Source organism: Macaca nemestrina, chromosome 17 (assembly GCF_043159975.1).
Source record: "Macaca nemestrina isolate mMacNem1 chromosome 17, mMacNem.hap1, whole genome shotgun sequence".
Classification (NCBI taxonomy): Eukaryota; Metazoa; Chordata; class Mammalia; order Primates; family Cercopithecidae; genus Macaca; species Macaca nemestrina.
The window spans coordinates 5,629,122-5,651,098 of NC_092141.1; the positions used below are offsets into that span (position 1 = coordinate 5,629,122).

Sequence of the window (21,977 nt, forward strand, 5' to 3'; positions counted from 1 at the left end):
TGATAGCTGAATACGTGGAGGTTCCTGGAGGGTGGTGGCCCAGGGACGGCGAGGAAGCTCGGAGCTTCTTCCCCACTGCCCACCCTGCTCATCTCCTCATCTGTATCCTTGGTCATATCCTTTATATGAAACCGGTAAAAGTGTTTCCCTGAGTTCTGTGAGCTGCTCCAGTGAGTTAATACAACCCAAAGAGGGGGGTCGTGGGAACCCCCACTTGAAGCGGGCTGGTCGGAAGTTTCAGAGGCCCAGACTTGCCATTGCTGTCTGAAGGTCGGGGCGGTCTTGGGGACTGAGCCCTCAACCTATGGGATCTGACACTGTCTCATGGGATCTGACACTGTCTCCAGGTAGATAATGTTGGCATTGAATTGGAGGACACCCCGCTGGTGTCTGCTGCTTAGTGTGGAGGGAAAAAACCCAAACCTTTGGTCACAGAACTCTTCTGTGCTGATTGTTGTAAGAGCAAAGGAAGAAGTCAGGGATTTCCTGAAAGAGGCCTTCCTAGAACCTCCTTTTTTCCATCGGCTTAGAACTCATGCTTGTGCGCACCCAGCCCTTAGGCTTCATTCTCTTTTCAACAGAAACCTCCTGGCATTGCTGGTTTTAACCGGGTTAAACCCAACCAGACTGTGACATCCTGAAGGGCAGGATCCATGAGTAATTTCTGTGACCTTCCCTCTCTGCACCTCCGACCCTGCATCCAAGTTCTAATGGAACATCATTTTTCTGGGGACAAGAAGCCGGCTTGTATCATTTAGATAGATCCAGAAGCTTCCATAAAAACCCAAGGACAGGGTTTGGAGAGCCTCTGATAGCTGAATACGCGGAGGTTCCTGGAGGGTGGTGGCCCAGGGAGGGCGTGGCAGCTCGGAGCTTCTTCCCTATTCCCCATCCTGCTCATCTCCATCTGTATCCTTGGTCATATCTTTTATAGGAAACTGGTAAAAGTGTTTCCCTGAGTTCTGTGAGCTGCTCCACTAAATTCATAGAACCCAGAAATGGGGTTCAGATTTAGATTAAGAACCAACAATCCTACCTTCCCAGGATATACAGGACATACAAGCTACTAAGAAGGTGTGTCTTACTAACTCATGATAAGACTAACACTTAATATTTTCTAAATAATTTTCTATGAATAATGGAAAAGAGACCCAAGAAACAAGCCATACACATCATATACAAGATTCATTTTTAATGGATTTGATCGTCGAGTGCAAATTTGAGCATTATTTACAGGAGCTTTCTGTAGAGTTATTTCTGTTCAAAAAAAACCAGACTCTCAAAATACAACATACGCCTGTACCTACTTGACTTTTTTTTCCCTCCCTCTAGTTACCAAGGAATATCGTATCTCAGATGCATGGCCTGCTATCACACTGGTCTTTAAAGAAAATTAAAAAATGCATGGCCATAGTTCCAGGCAGTTCCTGGTAGCTGGATTTAGTGGATTTATATGACAGTACAGTACTTCATCAGTTTTACCCACAGGGCAAAACTCGCCTCCATTCAGGCATCTCTTTACAACTGGCAGCAATGCAGCATTAAGGGTTTGTAGCAGGACCTGCTGTTTGCAGTCCTGCCCCTTGTCGTGTTACTCTGGGTGTTGCATACTCCATGATTACTAGAAGACAGACACCTGAGGCATGCGATCTGCTTGGAGTGCATCTATTTACATGAAGCTGCTCATGGGAGCTGGTGACTCTTCCAGATACGGGTTTCGTAGGTTGGCAAAGAGGTATCATACCATCAGATTTTACCAATTGAAGAAGAGTAGCTGAAGGTTATATTGCAATGTTATTGTGAAACATTTAACTTTCTTAAGCGTAAAGTGTACTATCCCTTGCAGCTCAATAGAAACAACGATGTATTTCCTTGTAGTAATATGTGGAGTCAGAATGGGTTGTCCAATCTGGTTTAATCCCTGAGCAGCTATGTTAAAAGTTAACTTTTTTAAAAAGCCCAATAAAAAACTAAATACTGTATTAAAACTCTACCACAATGTTACAGTGATAAACATATTTCTGTACAGAAACATTAAAGCTACTTAGAAGCTGTTTACATCCTTTGCCTCTCAGAAAAAAAAATATACATTTCTGGAAACTGTTCAGGTACTTACGCTGGACATAAATTACCCCGAGGTTTTTCTTTTTTTTCTGAGACAGTCTCGCACTGTCAGCCAGGCTGGAATGCAGTGGCGCAATCTTGGCTCACTGCAAACCCTGCCTTCCAACTTCAAGCAATTCTTGTGCCTCAGCCTCCTGGGTAGCTGGGATTACAGGCGTGTGCCACCACACCCAGCTAAGTTTTGTATTTTTCGTAGAGACGGGGTTTTACCATGTTGGCCAGGCTGGTCTTGAACTTCTCAAGCAATCCACCCACCTTGGCCTCCCATCCCAATGCTGGGATTACAGGCATGAGGTGATCTGCCTGCCTCAGCCTCCCAAAGTGCTGGGATTACAGGTGTGAGCCACCGCGCCCAGCCACCCCACAATTTTTTTTCTTTTTTTTTTTTTTTTTTTTTACCAGCACTGTGAATGATTTATTAAAAACACAATACTTTTTCTTACCAAGTAGGACGAAACATCCTAATCCCCTACTGCAAAAACAAAAAAAACAAAAAAAAAAAACTGTGGGAAACTTTTCAGAAAGTCAGCCATGGTAACAAGTCAGTAAGTGGAAGAACTAGTTCAAAGTTCAAGAATTCAGTAAGATAAGGCCGGGCGCGGTGGCTCACGCCTGTAATCCCAGCACTTTGGAAGGCCGAGGCGGGCGGATCACAAGGTCAGGAGATCGAGACCATGGTGAAACCCCGTCTCTACTAAAAATACAAAAAATTAGCCGGGCGCAGTGGCGGGCGCCTGTAGTCCCAGCTACTCGGGAGGCTGAGGCCGGAGAATGGCGTGAACCCGGGAGGCGGAGCTTGCAGTGAGCCGAGATTGCGCCACTGCACTCCAGCCTGGGCGACAGAGCGAGACTCCGTCTCAAAAAAAAAAAAAAAAAGAATTCAGTAAGATAAGGTATCTAGGAGCTGTCAGATCTTATTTCGCCCACATATAACCATTTCTGACAGAGCCCTAAACACTGAGAGCTTGACTGCGCAGGACCGTGGCTAGCGTTGGAAATAAAGACTCAGCTGGACTTGACATCCCCAACTCCGGACAGATGGGACCCTGGGATGGGGCTGTTCCCTCAGGCCACAGCTTCCAGAGAGACCCTCCGTGATCTCTGAAGAGCCTCTTGGGCAGTTTGGCCCCTGGTTATAACTACGATTCATTCAGTAAGAAATGACAAAACACCCACAGATGTATTTGGACCAAATAAGCACAACAGAAGAGCCAAAGCTCGACGACTTCTAGGACAGAACATTGTCTGGGGAAAGATTACTGGCTTCTGATAATTAAATAGCTAAGAGGAACAGTGAGTGCCTTTTCTCTGCTCGGAATGTCAGAACAGGAAGAGACTGTGGAGACCTCCAATTCCCTCTGACAATGAGGCTTAGAGGGAGGTGCCTAGCAGTTAGAAAGCAGCAAAGCCAGACTGTCCCCAAGTCCCTACGAAGAAGGAAAAAATATCATAGCACATTAATAAGACGCAAGAGTAAGTGCTACAGCTCCAGCTCTTTTCGAATTTGTCCAGCAGGCCTTCCGGTCTTCACTGAACCGCCCCCCGCCCACACACCACGAAAGATACAAGAATGCAAGCCCAGATGTGGTGTGGTCTCTGGCATAAGCCAACGTTCTCTGGGTTCTATGTACCCCTCTCCCCTCCCCACCCCCACCACCTCTGACCAGGGGCTCTGCCCCAAAAGAAACAGCTGAAATGGTACGAGTCACTCTTCATGCCCACATGTTCGCTGGTGCCCAGTTAGAGAGAAAAATGGCAACTGTGTATGTGGGAGTCACCTACACACACAAAACACTGAAAGGCCAGTTTCCCATGTCTATGAGTGACAGGATTCAGAAGGTATAAATCAGCCTTCACCCGGGAAGCTTACATGTCTCCTGAAAGCACTGACAGGGTCACGCACCAACAGGGTCACGTACCGAGGACCAGGAGGCTCCTTTACTGGTCTCTGCTTGGAGACAGACAGAGCGGTCCACCTCTAGATGTAAGTGTTCAGTAGGGATCGCCATCCCAGGAGGTACGAGATAACAGCACCTCCCTCTGGAAACTTCTACAGAAGTCAGTTGTGTTTTCTATTTTAAAACTGCCTACAGATAGACGTTAAACAAGAACCAAGGGCAACATCCAAGCTCTGCAACCTCCTGTGGCCCTTCCAGAAAATCGCCCTCAGTCACAAGAACTTGGGATGTTGCTGTACCTAATTCACATCATGTGGAAACAGCAACATTCAGCCTAATGGCTCCCAACTCCCTGTTTGTGTGGCGTGCTCCAGGCATAGTTCTGGGTACCTTCCATTCATTTTCTCTAAACATTATGAACCCAATTTTATAAGGATTATTATTATTGCTCCCATTTGGCAGATGAGAAAACTGAGGCTCAGGTGTTAATTAAGTCAAAGTCACCCAGTAAGAACCAGAAGCATAATTTTGAAGCTTCCAGTTACAAATGATATGTCCATGTCTACATGGGTCAGTCCTAGGAGGTGAAGCAAAGATGCTTTCAAGCCCCTGGAAGTCAGGCACGCTCAGCTGACTCCAAGGCTTCTCTAAGCGCCACCCTGGAAGGCTGCTGTGAGGATGACTGGAGTCCAAGCTCCCAGGGACCAGCGATTCTGGTGGCATCCTGGCATCCTGGGGCGGCTCAGTTTCTGGCGGTTCTCAGCTTCCTCCTAAAGTATTCAGGGGCAGCCTCGTACAGCCACTCTGCATCCACGACGCAGAGGTCCCGCATGTAGCACTTGTTGGTGTAGAGCAGCTCGGTGTACACGACGCAGGCCGGCTTGCAGTGGAAGAGGACGGATGACGGGTGGATGGCCACCGGCTGGTGGGTGTCCGTGGTGGCATAGGTGCCGTCTGGCTGAAGCTCGGCGGTGCTCATGAAGAGGCTGTGAGCCAGGCAGCGGCGGACGCTCTCCATGTCTCCTCGGGATGACACGATTGGCATTGACATCTGTTTCGGGAGAAAGCGAGGAATGGAGCCGACCCCAAACACTGGTCAGCACTACACAGTGTGTTGGGGAAACTGGACCCACCGGGGCAAACGCAGCCCGCACTGTGAGCCTAACAAAGTGGATTCTGACATTCAGAGGTGGACACCAAGCATCAGCAAGGTCAGGGGAAGAAGGCCCAGCTGGAGGAGGGCGGACCAGAAACAGGGAAACTACTGCCTGCGAAGGCAGGGCTGGGAGGGAGGCGCTCACGTTAGCCACCAGACCACAGGCAGGCTGCGTGACCCACCCCTCACCTAAATTCTATCAGGACACCCAGAAAGGAAAGGCCCTTCCCTCTCGCTTTGACCATCTCACCATCTCCTCACGCCGATTCGCCTCACATGCTGCTGCCAGGCTCATCTACCACTCTCCGTCCACTCAGACACCTGCAACACTGTCTCTATCGCTCCTTGCAAGACAACACAAAGTTCCCGAGGCGGAGCCACGAAGGAGCCGCCCTGAGCCGCTCCCCCGTCTTTCCTCTCACCGCACTTTTTCTTTTTCTTTCTTTTCTTTTTCTGAGGCTGAGTCTCGCTCTGTCGCCCAGGCTGCAATGCAGTGGCGCCATCTCAGCTCCCTGCAACCTCCACCTCCCAGGTTCAAGCGATTCTCCTGCCTTACTTAGCCTCCCAAGTAGCTGGGATTACAGGCGCCCGCCACCGCGCCTGGCTAATTCTTGTATTTTTAGTAGAAACGGGGTTTCACCATGTTGGTCAGGCTGGTCTCGAACCCCTGACCTCAAGTGATCTGCCCGCCTCGGCCTCCCGAAGTGCTGGGATTCCAGACGTGAGCCACCGCGCCCAGCCTCACCACTGTTCTTTAGACACTCCATGGTTCCCCATAGTTGGCTGCCTTCTCTTTCCTCGCCCCGTTTCATGATTCCTATCTCTGTGCCTTCACATTTGCGGCTCTTAGTAGAAATGCTGCCTTTGTCTCATCAGAGGAAATGTCAGTCACCAGTCAATGTCCTTGTTCTACTGCTCTGGATGAGTGGGTCATGTAACCTACGCCCCTGGGCACAGATGAACAAACCAGTGGTACACACTCGCTGGACCTAAGCTGGCCAGCTTCTCTCTTCCAGGCATCTGTTAGGTTTGAAACTGGAAAACTTGTCAATCTCTGCTGGGCTCTTGAGAGGAGGGGCCATGCAGAGCAATCACTTCCATGTGGAGGTAAAGGGGGGAACAGGGAAGGACGCACGCAGAGGGTACTCGAAGCAAGAGAAGCAGCAAGTCCACAGAAAGCAGCGGCCCTGGCTCCTGCAGGCTTTTTCTAGTTCCTGTGACTCTATTTCCTGCCTATAGGTTCTCAGAAACACCTTTCGATCCTTGGAAAAATCTTTCTTTTGTCCTTTATGATGGCTCAAGGGTTTCTGCTGTTGTTGACAATCAGCCGATCTATGCCTGAAGAAGATACTTTTTTTTTGAAGAGACAGGGTCTCGCTCTGTTGCCCAGGCTGGAGTGCAGTGGCGCAATCCCGGCTCACTGCAACCTCTGCCTCCTGGATTCAAGCGATTCTTGTGCCTCAGCCTCCTGAGGAGCTGGGATTACAGGCATGCACCACCACGCTCGGCTTATTTTTGTATTTTTAGCAGAGATGGGGTTTCGCCATGTTGGTCAGGCTGATTTTGAACTCCTGGCCTCAAGCAATCCACCTTCCTGGGCCTCCCAAAGTGCTGGGACTACAGGCATAAGCCAGCTACCACACCTGGCCTGGAAGATACTCTTTTATCTCCTTATCTGTCAAGATCTAGCTCAGTTGTCACCACCTCCAGGAAGCCCCAGAGGCTAAGTGCTGGTCTCTCCTTCCAGACTATCAGCTTTACCACTCACTGGCTGAGTGATTTGGGGCAAATTATTTAACTTGATTAGGCTTAGTTTCATCCTTTGTAAAATGGGAGTAACAACAGAATCAGTCTTATAGGTTGAAAAGAGGATTTTATCCTTTGGGTTAAGGTCTGAGTTAAAAAAGAAAAAAAAAAGAAAAAAAAAAGAAACGAGTTTAAATAAAGCAATCACATAAAAAGTATTCAGAACAGGGCTGAACAAACACCTCATAAATGATAGTGGTTACTTTAATCTGATGGCCTCCTGGCGTGAGTGTATGTACGTCAGGTCACCGTCTAGATTATTACTTAGTTACTGAGCAGGCATGTCTGTAAAGTCTCAGGACCTTGGCCAGTGCCTGGCATATAATGAGAGGTATCCCTGGCCACTACAGAGTCCTAAATCCAGAACTAATAGAGAAGTGCCATTTCTACTGTCAATAATTGAGAAAACTTACGAAGCCAAGAGACAGACTGGCAGGAAACTGTTCAAATACAAAAGCAGTTTGAAAAAATGTTGGGCTGGGTGCGGGGGCTCACACCTGTAATCCCAGCACTTTGGGAGGCCGAGGCGGGCGGATCACAATGTCAGGAGATTGAGACCACGGTGAAACCCCATCTCTACTAAAAATACAAAAAAAATTAGCCAGGCGTGGTGGCGGGCATCTGTAGTCCCAGCTACTCAGGAGGGTGAGGCAGGAGAATGGCATGATCCCGGGAGGCGGAGCTTGCAGTGAGCGGAGATCGCACCACTGCATCCAGCCTGGGCGACAGAGCGAGACTCCGTCTCAAAAAAAAAAAAAAAAAATGTGTGAAAGACCGAATACAACAGGCTACTAAGAGAAGATACAGCTCTAGTGCTAACTACAGGCCGTTGGCATCAGACGCAGGCCTGGGTACGGGCTGTGACTGTCTCCCAGGAGTGTCCGCACTGAGGGGGCACAAGGCATTCACCACAGAGTGCCTGTGACGACAGCAAAAACACGGACACTGTCTCAGTGATCAACAGCAAAAGAACACTCACGAGACCCTCTACCTCTGACATAAAATGTGGAGTGTCATGCAAGCATTAAATATACCACGACAGGCCTTTCAAACACCATGTACTCTAAGAGGGAATAAAAAGCTAATATAAAACTTCGTGGGTCAGGCACGGTGGCTCACGCCCGGAATCCCAGCAATTTGGGAGGCCGAGGCGGGTGGATCACCTGAGGTCAGGAGCTCAAGACCGGCCTGGCCAACACAGTGAAACCCCGTCTCTACTAAAAATACAAAAAAATTAGGCTGGGAGTGGTGGCTTACGCCTGTAATCCCAGCACTTTGGGAGGTCAAGACCATCCTGGCTAACACGGTGAAACCTTAACTCTACTAAAAACACAAAAAATTGGCCAGGCGTGTTGGCTCACGCCTATAATCCCAGCACTTTACCTCGTCTCTACTAAAAATACAAAACATTAGCTGGGCGTGGTGGGTCACACCTATACTCCCAGCTCCTTGGGAGGCTGAGGCAGGAGAATTGCTTGAACCCAGGAGGCGGAGGTTGTGGTGAGCCAAGATCGTGCCACTGCACTCCAGCCTGGGCAACAAGAACGAAACTCCGTCTCAAAAAAAAAAAAAAAAAAAAGAAAAGAAAAGAAAAGAAAAAACACTTTGTGGTGGACACTTTGGCAATATCTAACGAAATCCAAATTCCCCATCTAGAAATTCATTCTGTGCACACCACGGCACATATGCAGGAGGCAGAACCTAAATGACCGTTACTAGAGGCTTAAATAAACTGCAGTGAATACAATGAAATGCTATGAAATCACTGAAATGAATGAGCTAGACACATGCAGCACCAAAAGCCCAGAAGGATTCAAGAAATACACATGTGAGGCCAGGCGCGGTGGCTCACACCTGGAATCCCAGCACTTTGGAAGGTCGAGACGAGCGGATCACCTGAGGTCAGGAGTTCGAGACCAGCCTGGCCAACATGGTGAAACCCTGTCTCTATTAAAAATACAAAAATTAGCCTGGCGTGGTAGTAGGAGCCTGTAATCCCAGCTACTCGGGAGGCTGAGGCAGGAGAATCGCTTGAACTTGGGAGGCAGAAGTTCCCGTGAACAGAGGTTGCAGTGAGCCGAGATGGCACTACTGCACTCCAGCCTGGGTGACAGAGCAAGACTCTGTCTCAAATAGTAAAAAAGGAAAAGGAAAAGGAAAAGGAAAAGGAGTGAAGCCATGTGGAAGAAAGGAAGTTGTGGAACAGTACCTCATATACACGTATCCGTGTATGTGTGTGCTCGTACAGACATGCACAAAATGCACAAAAACATACATACACAGAAACAAATTCTAGAAGGATCTACCCCAGACTGTTAACAGTAGTTATCTCTGGAGGGGCAGGATTCTGGGAGACTTTTTAAACTTTCTACATTATAAATCACTATTTTCTGCATTGTGTAAATATTTAACAACTATATACGACTTGGGTAATCTAAAAGGAAATAATGGAGATATTCCCACTTAAAATCTTATGAAGAATTCTAACACTGGAAAATGCTTATAAAGATTATAAAACCAAATATAAATTATACATAGAATTTGCTATGTGAAAAAATACAATAAAAAATAGGCTGTAGGAAATAGGCTAAACTACTGAGATGCAGAATTGTGGGTAACTTCCTTTTTTCTTATTTGTGAAATTTTCTACAATGAGAAATCCTTTTATAATCACTAGCAATAAGCAATTTCAAAATGTCTACCTTGAACGAAGTAACAGCTTTGTCACCCAAAGAACACTAGGACCGGGACAATACCTTCAAGCAGATGTCCCTCAGCTGTGCTCTGACTTCGGCGACCAGCATCATATTCTTGCTATTGACAAAATTCTCTTTGCACCAATCCTGAATAGGAGACAGAATGATATCACAATCCACTCATTCACTATTTATTTGTTCACAGAGACGGGGCCTTGCTCTGTTCCCTGGGCTGGAGTGCAGTGATACATCATAGCTCACCACAAACCAATCCTCCCACCTCGGCCTCCCAGATAGCTTCAACTACCTGCACGTGCCACCATGCCCAGCTAACGAGCCTCTCATTTCTACAGAAAAAATATAACAACATTTTTAGAACACAGTTGAATTCAGAGGAAAAACTTTAGGTGCCAAAAAGGAACGTAGGAAAATATCTTTATATGAAGAAACATGAACTATAAGGAAAACTATTAATAATTTAAACTAAAGAAAAACTTCAAGTTTCCCAACTTGGGATAGTTGTCTTATCATACCCAATAAAATATCAGAATCTCCAGAATAGATTTTAAAAGTTCTACAAGTCATTAAGAAAAAGACCAATGACCCGGTAGAAAAATGGACAAAGGAGATGAACAGACACAGAAAACAAAACAGAAATGCCCAATTTATGTAAGGCTTCTTCTTTCTTTTTTCTCTTTTTGGAGATAGAGTCTCGCTCTGTCACCTAGGCTGAGAGTGTAGTGGCACGATCTCAGCTCACCGCAACCTCTGCCTCCCAGGTTCAAATGATTCTCCTGCCTCAACCTCCCGAGTAGCTGGGATTACAGGTGTGCACAACCACACCCAGCTAATTCTTGTATTTTTAGTAGAGACGGGCTTTTGCCACATTGGCCAGGCTGCTCTGGAAGTCCTGGGCTCAAGTGATCCACCTGCCCCGGCCTCCCGAAGTGCTGGGATTACAAGCTGGAGACACTGTGCCTGGCCCTGGGCAAGTTTTTCAACTGCACAAAGCTTCATTTCCATGACTATGTTTCATGGATATAAAAGATAATAATAACAGTGCTCATTTCTTAGAAGTACTGTACTGAATGAGATCATATATTAACAAGTGCTTAGCATGGGGCATGGCACGGAGTAAGTACTCATTAATTGGTATGCACTATCATTATTAGACATATTACTTTATTAAGTTCCAACTATGTTTTGATGGGTTGGGAGTCGCTTAAGTCTTGCTGAGTTAAACACGTTCAGAGCAGAGACCGGAGTGACATTTCTTTGGTAACCTCCCAGTACTGAGGCATTTCCGAAATGATGTCTGGCTTTCTTTTTGTGATTCTTTAGATCATTCAGCCACAAAGGGAAAGTGTACTTTTTGTGCGGCTTCAGTAGAAAAAGGGAAGCACGCAGCAGAGACGAGCGGCTGTCTCTGGAGAACAGGAGCAAGACAAGGCTCACCTTATTTCCACCCAGGTTTTTGAAGGTCCGATAGATATTGAGCAGGGTCATGTGATCCCCCTCGCTGGATACAAACTTCTTGCGGACCCCTTGCACTTCCTCTCGCCGGGAAGGAGGGTTGTGGAGGACGCTGTCCACAGACAGCAGGGAGACAATGGTCAGGATCTCCTCTGTACAGTGGAATTTGGGGGACATGAGGATGGTCTGCAAACCGAAATTTAAAATTGTGTAAACCCAGCCTTCTCCTAGCTTTAGAATGCACTATTTCTGTACATTGCTTTTGCAGCTTCCTTTCTAAGGAGTTAAAGGACAGGTATTTCTAAAACCATGGCTATGTACATGAGTGTTATTTCACTCTTTCATATTAAATAAAACAGGTGACTGCCTTCCCTACAGAGTTCCGAATTTCTTGTGGGTAGGGCTCTTGACTTCATATCTTTGAATCCCACACTGAACATCAACCAGGGCTATTTAAAAACTAGGGGTTGGTAATTATTTAAGAGAAAAAGTGAGATTAATCGAGAAGCACTGGGTTAATGGTTCTACTTTGGGATGGCTAACTGTAATGTACAGAAAGGGGACTATTTACTTTGTAAATAGTAAAAGAGGGTATCATTTACTTTGGCAAATTTGGGTTCTAAAGGAAATGCCGCCATCTTTCTTCCAATTGGAGTCAGGGAAAGCTGGTCATCCTTATGTTCGAGAGCACCTAACAGGTCCAGCTGGGCAATGGCCGCCTGAATGTGATCTAAAGAAACAGAGACATAAAAAGGAGCCAAAAGTCCAAAAAGAATGAAGTTGCAGCCAGTTCAGTATTTCTGGGAGCTTTTGATAACTCTACATCAAACAACAGCAAAACATCAAAACATCATAACCACCACTGCCCCCTTGACACACCTGTCAAAGAATGACATCACTGTCTTCAGTCCAATTCCCTCTTTTTGTTGAGATGGAGTCTCGCTCTGTCGCCCAGGCTGGAGGGCAATGGTACAATCTCGGCTCACTGCAAGCTCCGCCTCCCGGGTTCACGCCATTCTCCTGCCTCAGCCTCCCGAGTAGCTGGGACTACAGGTGCCCACCACCACACCTGGCTAATTTTTTGTATTTTTAGTAGAGACGGCGTTTTACCATGTTAGCCAGGATGGTCTTGATCTCCTGACCTTGTGATCCACCCACCTCGGCCTCCCAAAGTGTTGGAATTACAGGCATGAGCCACTGTGCCTGGCCTCCCTTTTCTTTTTTGAGACAGAGTCTTGCTCTGTCGCCCATGCTGAAGTGCAAACGTGTGATCTCGGCTCATTGCAGCCTCCACCTCCTGGGTTCCAGTGATTCTCCTGTCTCAGCCTTCCCTGTAGCTGGGACCACAGGCATATGCCACCACGGCTGGCTAATTTTTGTATTTTTAGTAGAGACGGGGTTTCACCATGTTGGCCAGGCTGGTCTCAAACTCTTGACCTCAGGTGATCCGCCTGCCTTGGCCTCCCAAAGTGCTAGGATTGTAAGTGTGAGCCACTGCGCCTGGCCTCAATTCCCTTTTTAAATGACCTGTTATTTAGCAATATGTATGTAGATTTTGAATACACACATCAAAAGTGTAACCTTTGACCCAGCAATGCTACACTTACAAATTTCACCTGCAGATATACGTCGCACAGAGACCATATCGCCAGGAGCAAACACATACCAGTGGAAATAGCAGTTGTCTCAGGGGCCAGCTGGGGAGGCTGGGGGACAAGGAGGGGTGAGACGGACATTATCACTATTTACTATTTTATATTTTTTAAACTTTGAACCGTGTAAATACATTACCTATTAAAGAATAAAAAAGCATTTCTAAGGATGCAGTAAATATGTACGTCCCAATAAGGAGTGATCTGTAAAATGTATTAAATGAAAGAAAGCAGTGTGTTTCTCATTGCTTTTTTTTTTTTTTTTTTTTGAGGTGGAGTCTTGCTCTGTCGCCCAGGCTGGAGTGCGGTGGCGCGATCTCTGCTCACTGCAAGCTTCGCCTCCCAGGTTCATGCCATTCTCCTGCCTCAGCCTCCAGAGTAGCTGGGACTACAGGCGCCGCCACCACGCCCGGCTAATTTTGTGTATTTTTAGTAGAGACGGGGTTTCACCGTGTTGGCCAGGATGGTCTCGATCTCCTGACCTTGTGATCCGCCCGCCTCAGCCTCCCAAAGTGCTGGGATTACAGGCGTGAGCCACCGCGCCCGGCCTTCTCATTGCTTTTTTTAAAGCAATATTTACCAATTGAAGGATGGATAAATGCATTTTGGTTTATTCACAGAATAGAATAGCACTTAATGTGAAAAAGCATCAACACAAATAAACTATACAGAACAAGCTGAATGAAAACAGCTTACTCAATAACATAAACTTACAAACAAAGAACAAACAGGTGGTTTAGGGATACAGACGCATATAGTAAAACAATAAAGAAAAGCAAGGCAATTACAAACAAAATGTGGGAGTGGTTACCCCAAAGGAGTGGAAGGAGGCGAGGGCAAGCGGGTGGCGGGGGTGCCCTGGGGGGTTCAACTGGGTATACAGGTGTTGGATTTTAATCATTCCTTATACCTTATGTATCATCATTTGTTCGTAAGGATTTAGCAATGAAGGGAAAAAATCAAGCACAGAACAATGTTCAATGTTTGTTGCTGTTTATGGTTTAAAACATACTACAGGCTGGGCGCGGTAGCTCACGCCTGTAATCCCAGCACTTTGGGAGACTGAGGCGGGTGGATCACAAGGTCAGGAGTTCGAGACCAGCCCAGCCAACATAGTGAAACTCCATCTATACTAAAAAATACAAAAGTTAGCTGGGTGTGGTGGTGCACACCTGTAGTCCCAGCAACTTGGGAGGCTGAGGTAGAAGAATCACTTGAACCTGGCAGGCAGAGGTTGCAGTGAGCTGGGATCGCACCACTGCACTCCAGCCTGGGCAACAGAGTGAGATCCTGTCTCAAAACAAAAACAAAAACAAAAACATACTACAGCGGGGGCTTGGTGGCTCACACCTGTACTCCCAGCTACTTGGGAAGCTGATGTGGGAGAATCACCTGAGCCCGGGAGGTTGAGGCTGCACTGAGCTGAGAATGTGCCGCTGCACTCCATCCTGGACAACCTGAGCGAGACCCTGTCTCAAAAATAAATAAATAAATACATAAATAAAATTAAACATACTACATATACTCACATATGCATACATTTGCTCTAGAAGTCTACTAGAAAATACTTCCAGTGGTTGTTCTAGGGGAAGAAAACTATGAACCTGAGGATTAGGGCAGGACCCTTGTACACCCAATCAATTGCTGACTTTGTGTTTTCTTTCTTTCTTTTTTAAACCAATTGCATTACTTAAGAAAAGGAACGGGGGGAAGAAAAGGAAAATGGTGCATTGATGAGAGGCCAGGTGCCAAAGCTACTATCATAAAGATTTCCAATTATGTTCTTCCACTGTAGAGAAATTACCAATGAACAGGAGACTGATCAAATTCCAGTTAAAGGCACAGAAATGTGATCTTTGCAGTCCCTGTGCTGAAAAAAGCACAATTTCATTACAGTTCTGTAGTAACCCAAGGACTCACATGACCTTCACTGGTTCCAGAGGTCAAGGAAACTTATTGATGGTGCTGACAGTACAGAATCTATCATTTCATAGCTAGGAGCACTGGCACATGCCTGTGGTCCCAGCTACTTGGAAGGCTGAAGCGGGAGGATCGCTGGAGCCCAGGAGTTGGAGGCTGTGATGGAGCCTGTGGGTAGCCACTGCCCTTCCACCTGGGCCACACAGTGAGACCCTGTCTCTTTAAAAGTCAATCAATTTATCTGTCATTTCATGATTTTGAGATGCTTCTCTAATAACTAATGTTGTTATCCACACAATTAAATAAAGGAGATGACCAAAATACTTTATTTTTTTGGAAGTGTCCATTTGTTGTTGTTTGTCTCCTCACCCACCTTCTGCAAAACTGTGGATTTCACTTACCTGGAGATGGCTTGGACATGAAGTCAAAGGTGAGCACATTTGGGACTTTCATTGCCAGAAGCTGCAGCATCACACTGGCCAGGTTACACCTGCGAAGAGCGTGAGGCCAGGGTCATCACCTGATCCCTCTGCCAGTGAGTCAGAACCACTCACGGAGGAGTGTGAGTAAAAACCGCAGCTCTGGGCAAGCAGGAGAGACGTGGGGACAAACGGCAGCAGTGCAGGTGCCTACCTCTGGATCTCTGGCACGGTCATCTTATCAAACTTCTCAAACTCCTCCTCCGTGTAGAGCCGGTAACAGATGCCACTGTCCTCTCTGCCAGCCCTCCCTGTGCGCTGCCAAGCCTGCGTCTTCGATACCCGCTGCACTGCTAACACCTCAAGACCACTGTCTGGACGGAGAGTGAGCCCCATTAGTGCTTCATCACATGAACAAACTCTTTCTACAGTGTTGATAAAAGGAAGCACACCAGCGGTTCTTTCAGCAACACAGGGGTCCAGAAAACCTCAAGGCTAGCACAACGGACAGCGCAAAACCAGGATGCTCCGCAGCGGTTTGGCCCTAGTGAAACAAGGCTTTGCAATAAGCCCGGCGTGAAATCTGTCACGAAAACGTCAGAGAAAACTCACGCATGCAGCAAGGGGCCAGAAGAGTTTCCGAGGTCTTGCCTTAGGTGGTAGGACGGCCAACCCCTCCCGTTTGCTTGGGACAGAGGGTTTCCTGGGATGTGGGATTCTGGGTGCTAAAACTGGGACAGTTTCAGGAAACGAGGATGGTGGTCATACTATCAATCAACAACTCCGGAATTCAATGCCTCAAATCACTTGGGAGCTTTATCCTCCCTCCCAGTTCTGTTGTAAGACAGAAATAATGTGATGTCTGTTTTTTAGCAGTAAATGAGGTTCATTTCCTTGATAAAGGTGTATTCTTAGCCAGGCACTGGAGACCCAAGCTCTTTCACCTAACATTATCTCAAAAAGATACACCTGTGGAAGTCACGACCCTCAAATGTTTGCTGGAGCATTTCAGCTCAATAATTGGGAGCAATAATTTCAGTGGCCTCCACTCCTCTGTGGAATAAAGCGAAGTATCAAACAGACATGAGTCAAGATGACCTGAAGTTAGCTTCCCACTGCACCTTCTTAGGAGAAGCCAGTGCTCCTTCTATGCCTCAGCCCAGCCAGGGGATCTGGTTCCTTCCTAGGAAACCTGGGAGCTCATACCAGCCATATATATATATTTATATATAGTTTCTGATGACAGCCTTTGATTGACACCCAGCTGTTCCTGGCCTTACAGCTGACTTCTGATGGGGTACTGGACCCTCTGTTCAGGTCCCAGACCCTGTGTGCCCAAGTTTGCTCGACCTGGGCTCTTCCTTCCTGCCTCTACTTCCTGTCTCACATACCCGCCTCAGGACTCCTTTGCGGACCTGGAGTGTAGATGATCTCACTCATGGCGCCTGCCACCCGAATTTGCTAGTTACAAACATGAAACACTCAGGGGAAAACTGCGGGACTACAGTTTCAGTGGCTGCTCACTAGACACAGGAGAGACATTCATGAACTACAAATTCTCACCAGGGTTATACTTCTTTGCTTTAACCATGCCCGTGTCAACTACATATTTTATTCCTGTAATGGTTATGGAGGTTTCAGCGATGTTGGTTGAAATGATCACTTTGCGATAGCCCTAAAAGGAGGAAGAAAACCAAAAAGCCGCATTGACACACGGATGATTCAGAAGCCTTCAAACATATTCTCACCATTGATTTCCACAAGTCACTCAGGACCACGAAAAGATGACTCCATTATTAATGGCAGTCATTAATATGAATGGTTGGTCATTCAACTAGGCAGGGGAAGGGACGCTGCAGTCTTAAAGGTCAATTTGAGGCAATGAGATGTAGCGGAACAAGCACAGGAATCAGAAGCAAGTAGATGTGGGTTGGAATCGTGGCCCCGCCAGTGACTTACTATGCGCTCCTTGAGCAAGTGTGACTTCCCCTCTTGGGGCCTCGCGATCCCCATGGGATCATCACCGGCCTTGCCGGTTCCCATGAGGATGAGAGACAGTGGATATCAAAGCTAGCACAGTGCCTGGCACAGCAAAGGCACACAATAAATGCCACAATGGACACATGCAATTTATGCGGGTCCTTAGAAGTCACTCATTCACCTTGCAGCTTTGGATTATACTCTCCCTCATCCCAACAACTGCCTCCCTGCTCCCATCACAGGAGCGCCATATATGTCACCGTGCATCGTGCTCCTGCGCCTCCTCAATGTGCTCATCTGGTACCTGGGTAGCCCATCCCATACACCTTATCTGGAACCTGGTAATAGGTACACAGACCTCACTGGTGGATCCGTCTGGGTGCCCACAATAGGGCTGGAGAGAAGAGGTGGTGCACTCACCTTTGGGGCCCCTTGGAAGACTCGCAGCTGCTGCGCGTAGGGCAGGGAGGCGTACAGCGGAAGGACCAGCAACGCAGGGCAGCCGTCTGGGAGATGCTTTGCAATGTCTCGGCAGGTCTTGCTCATGGCTTCGATCTCCTCCTGCCCGGTGAGGAACACCAGGATGTCCTGTGAAGGAGGGGCTTCCTGTAAAAAAGGTAGAGGGGGTTTACTAGGCATTGATAGAATTGCAGCTTGCACAGAAAAAGACAATGGTGATTGATGATGTTTCCCAGAGTTATTTTTCTTAACTATGGAAATGTAAATGAGCCTAAAAGTTGATGTCTAGCTTGGAGAGAACCCCGACCAGCAGTGCATAAAATGGTAATAGGCTGGGTGTGATGGCTCACGCCTGTGAACCTAGCACTTTGGGAGGCCGAGGCGGGAGGATAGTTTGTGGCCAGGAGTTTGTGACCAGTCTGGGCAACACAGCAAGATCCCATCTCTACAAAACACTTTAAAAAAAATTAGTCAGGGGTGGTGGCACATGCCTATAGTTCCAGCTGTTTGCCACTGCACTCCAGCCTGGGCGACAGAACAAGACCCTGACTCAAAAACATAAAAAACAAAACTGGAATATATAGGAGTTAGCCAGCTATGTTTATAGGCCAAGTGATGAAATTCTGAAGGAAAATCATCAGATTGTTTTTTATAACAAGAACAATACCATGAAAAGCATAATCAGGCAAGCAAATAAAATCTGCATGAGGCTTCCTTCCTTTTGTAAGCATCTTGAAAGACGAGGTTGACAAAACAGAAGGCAACTTGGGGAAATCCTAATCCGTGGAAATGAACAGATGCAGCCACGCTGGAAAAGGAGCCTTTAATAATGATGCCGTCGAAAGCGCTTTCACACGCCCCCAAACATACACTGTATACTTGGACAACTGCTTGAGCTGTTGAGGTTAATGGGGTTCCTCACTTTCAAAGGGAACAACACCCAAGTGTGAATGACATACCTAATGCCCTGATTTTTCTTTGATTTCTGATCAGACATATTAATTTGTTTGATGTAAAGTGCTTGACACTTTGGGAGGACAAGGCTGGCAGATCACCTGAGGTCAGGAGTTCGAGACCAGCTTGACCAACATGGTGAAACCCTGTCTCTACTAAAAATACAAAAATTAGCTGGGAGTGGTGGTGGGTGCCTGTAATCCCAGCTCCTCAGGAGGCTGAGGCAAGAGAATTGCTTGAACCTGGGAGGTGGAGATTGCAGTGAGCCCAGATCGCGCCACTGCACTCCAGCTTGGCCAACAGAGCAAGACTTTCTCTCAAAATAAAATAAATAAATAAAATAAAATAAAATTAAATTAAATTAAATAGGGCCAGGCGTAGTGGCTCACGTCTGTAATCCCAGCACTTCAGGAGGTCGAGGCGGGTGGATTACAAGGTCAGGAGATCAAGACCATGCTGGCTAACACAGTGAAACCCATCTCTACTAAAAATACAAAAAATTAGGCAGGCATGGTGGCACACGCCTGTAATCCCAGCTACTCGGGAGGCTGAGGCAGGAGAATCACTTGAACGTGGGAGGCGGAGGTTGCAGTGAGCCGATATCGCACCACTGCACTCCAGCCTGGGTGACACAGTGAGACTCCATCTCAAAAATAAAATAAAATAAGATAAAGTGCTTGATGGGCTGGGCGAGGTGGCTCATGCCTGTAACCTCAGCACTTTGGGAGGCTGAGGCGGGCAAATGGGTTGAGGTCAACAGTTTGAGACCAGCCTGTCCAACACAGTGAAATCCCATCTCTACTAAAAATACAAAAGTTAGCCGGGTGTGGTTCCAGATACTTGGGGGGCTGAGGCACAAAAATGGCTTCAACCTGGGAGGCAGAGGTTGCAGTGAGCCGAGTTCATGTCACTGCACTCCAGTCTGGGCGACAGAGTGAGACTCCATCTCAAAAAAAAAAAAAAAAAAAAAAAGCCTAATGGCAAAATAAATAGAAAAAAATGTTAATAATTATATGTATGTTTAGGTATATATGTAAAAATACATATTTTTAAAATGTGTACCTTTTTTTCAGCCCAGTATTAACAGAACAATTGTTCAGAGGTACACACAGACAGGACAAAATCTAAATCAGTCAAAACCTCATCAGTGGGAGATTTCATCAAAGCCAGGGGTAACCTAATGCACCAGCAGCTGCCATTTATGAAAAATTCTCATCTCGTTTGCTTTCCGCAGTTAAACAAGGCAGACTTCTTCCCCAAATACTATGAAAACGACAGTAAAGGCCACTGTCTCAGAAAAAAAAGACAATGAGAGATGAGGAGGCTCAAATCACTTTGGAAGAGAGAGGGGAAAGGGGCTGGATGACTTGGCTGGAGGGAGGGAACTACACATCGTGTTGTGGGAGACTGAAAACCCAGGGATTGGCTCAAAGACTGAGTATAGCGTGGTTAAACCCTCCAGTTCCCTCTCCTACCCAGGGCGGCCAGGAGACTGGGAAGCGCTGGGCTTCACCACGGGAAAATGGTGACAAAGGGAAGAGTCATGATAACAACTACACAAAGGCCCAGGAGAGCCACCTGCCCTAACTGGAACAGCAGCGTAAGGGACTCTGAAAAGACAGACTGTGCTTGAACACAGAACCATTCACGATTGGCATATGAGAGATGTTGGAACATTTGGAGAAAAAGTGAGCCAGAGCTACCTACAAAGCTTACACAACTGTGTTGCTCAAGAAACAAGGTATAGGGATGACGGTGTGCTACTAGCAATGTGTGGTCATGATATTGTTAGTATTGATACTGGACTCAGAAAACATCATAATAGGCCAGACACAAGGGTGCAAGCATGTAGTTACTCCCCAATGCTGAGGCAGGAGGATTGCTTGAGCCCAGGAGTTCACGACCAGCCTGGGCAACACAGCAAGATCCTGCCTCAAAAACAAAAACCTAAACAAAAACATCAAGATAGAACTGTCAAGAGGCTGGAGATAAAAGGGGCTGGGGAGGGGCAATTCTAAACTCTTGTCACCATGGTAAGAAATTAGCATACGATGCCTGATACCCATAACTCAAGAAACAGTGGCAAAAGCAAGGTAGTTTAGAAATATGAAAGCAGTATGTAGAGACTGAAAGGAGGTGCCCTAAACAGCAGAAATCTGGGATGTTGAAGTAAAAACAACTGTTATTCTTTTATTATGAAACTTTTACTACAGACTACTTGACTTTTTAAAACTTTAAACCCCATATGCATCACTTCTTTTAAAATAAAAATTGACTGGGCACGGTTTCTCACATCTGCAACCCCAGTGCTTTGGGAGGCTGAGTTGGGAAAATCACTTGAGGCCAGGAGTTTGAGACCAGCCTGGGAAACATAGCAAGACCCTGTGTCTACAAAACATAAAAAAAATTAGCCAGGTGTAGTGGTGTGTGCCTATAGTTCCAGCTACTCAGGAGGCAAAGGCAGGAGGATTGCTTGAGCCCAGGAGATCGAGGCTGCAGTGAGCTATGATTATGCCACTGTTCTCCAGCCTGGGTGACAGAATGAGACTCTGTCTCTAAATAAAGTAAATTAAATAAAAATTAATTTTAAAAGTTTGCCTCTGGATTTTCTCAGAAAGCCAATAGGAAGGTAAAAATATTAAATTGTATACAAATTAAACAAAAATGATTTAATGATTCAAATTTTTGAAGTAAATGTTTAATAAAATGAGAAAATATTTTTTAATATTCTCCTAATACAGTTAAAAAAAAAAAAACAACAAAACTCTAAGTTGCAACCCATTATTGGGCCAATGTCAATTTTTTCTTTTTTTGAGATAGGATCTTGCTCTGTCTCCCAGGCTGGAGTGCAGCGATCATAGTTCACTGCAGCCTTAATCTTCTAGGCTTAAGTGATCCTCCTACCTCAGCATCCCAAGTAGCTGGGACTATAGGCGTGTACCCCCACACCTGGCTGATTTTTTTAATTTTTAGTTGAGATGAGGTCTTGCTATGTTGCCCAGGCTGGTCTCAAACTCCTGAGCTCAAGCGATCCTACCCACCTCTGCTTCCCAAAGTGCTAGGATTCCAGGTGTGAGCCACTGTGCCCAGCCAACTTTTTCTTTAAATGAGGTACAAAATATCAGAGTACCCTACATGTAGTAAAAGACGTAGTTTCTTTTTTAAAAAATAATTTTTATAATTTTTTATAGAGACAGGGTTTTGCTATGCTGTCAGACTGGTCTTGAACTCCTAGACTCAAGTGATCCTCCTGCTTTGGCCTCCCAAAGCATTGGGATTACAGGTGTGAGTCACCATGCCTGGCCAGAAGCGGTGTTTCATAGACTTATTTCAGTTATATGTATAGCATACTGGGTTGCAAAATAAAAAGTGCTTCTTTTGTTTTTTTTGAGACGGAGTCTCGCTCTGTCGCCCAGGCTGGAGTGCAGTGGCATGATCTC

At 46.4% G+C, this 21,977-nt stretch overlaps 1 protein-coding gene and 1 non-coding gene across 4 annotated transcripts in view; one reads left to right on the forward strand and one right to left on the reverse strand.

The window, feature by feature from the left end:
* Positions 1-1,177: 1,177 nt before the first annotated feature.
* LOC105474400 (DEAH-box helicase 33) overlaps positions 1,178-21,977 on the reverse strand; it is a 29,586-nt gene continuing 8,786 nt past the window's right edge. For 2 of the 3 annotated variants that reach the window (XM_071082216.1, XM_071082218.1), the window contains 8 exons: positions 17,545-17,730; positions 16,708-16,819; positions 15,359-15,518; positions 15,127-15,215; positions 11,756-11,883; positions 11,136-11,339; positions 9,741-9,827; positions 1,178-5,073 (listed from right to left, as the gene is read on the reverse strand). In XM_071082216.1, the coding sequence (XP_070938317.1) occupies positions 4,765-5,073; positions 9,741-9,827; positions 11,136-11,339; positions 11,756-11,883; positions 15,127-15,215; positions 15,359-15,518; positions 16,708-16,819; positions 17,545-17,730 (1,275 nt within the window). In that variant the 3' untranslated portion in view covers positions 1,178-4,764. Of the gene's footprint in view, positions 5,074-9,686; positions 9,828-11,135; positions 11,340-11,755; positions 11,884-15,126; positions 15,216-15,358; positions 15,519-16,707; positions 16,820-17,544; positions 17,731-21,977 lie in introns of all 3 variants that reach the window. The other variant, XM_071082217.1, reaches the window with a different exon arrangement.
* Positions 3,606-3,667, forward strand: LOC112425354 (U7 small nuclear RNA). The gene has a single exon (XR_003016418.1). It is a non-coding gene; the product is annotated as a U7 small nuclear RNA (small nuclear RNA).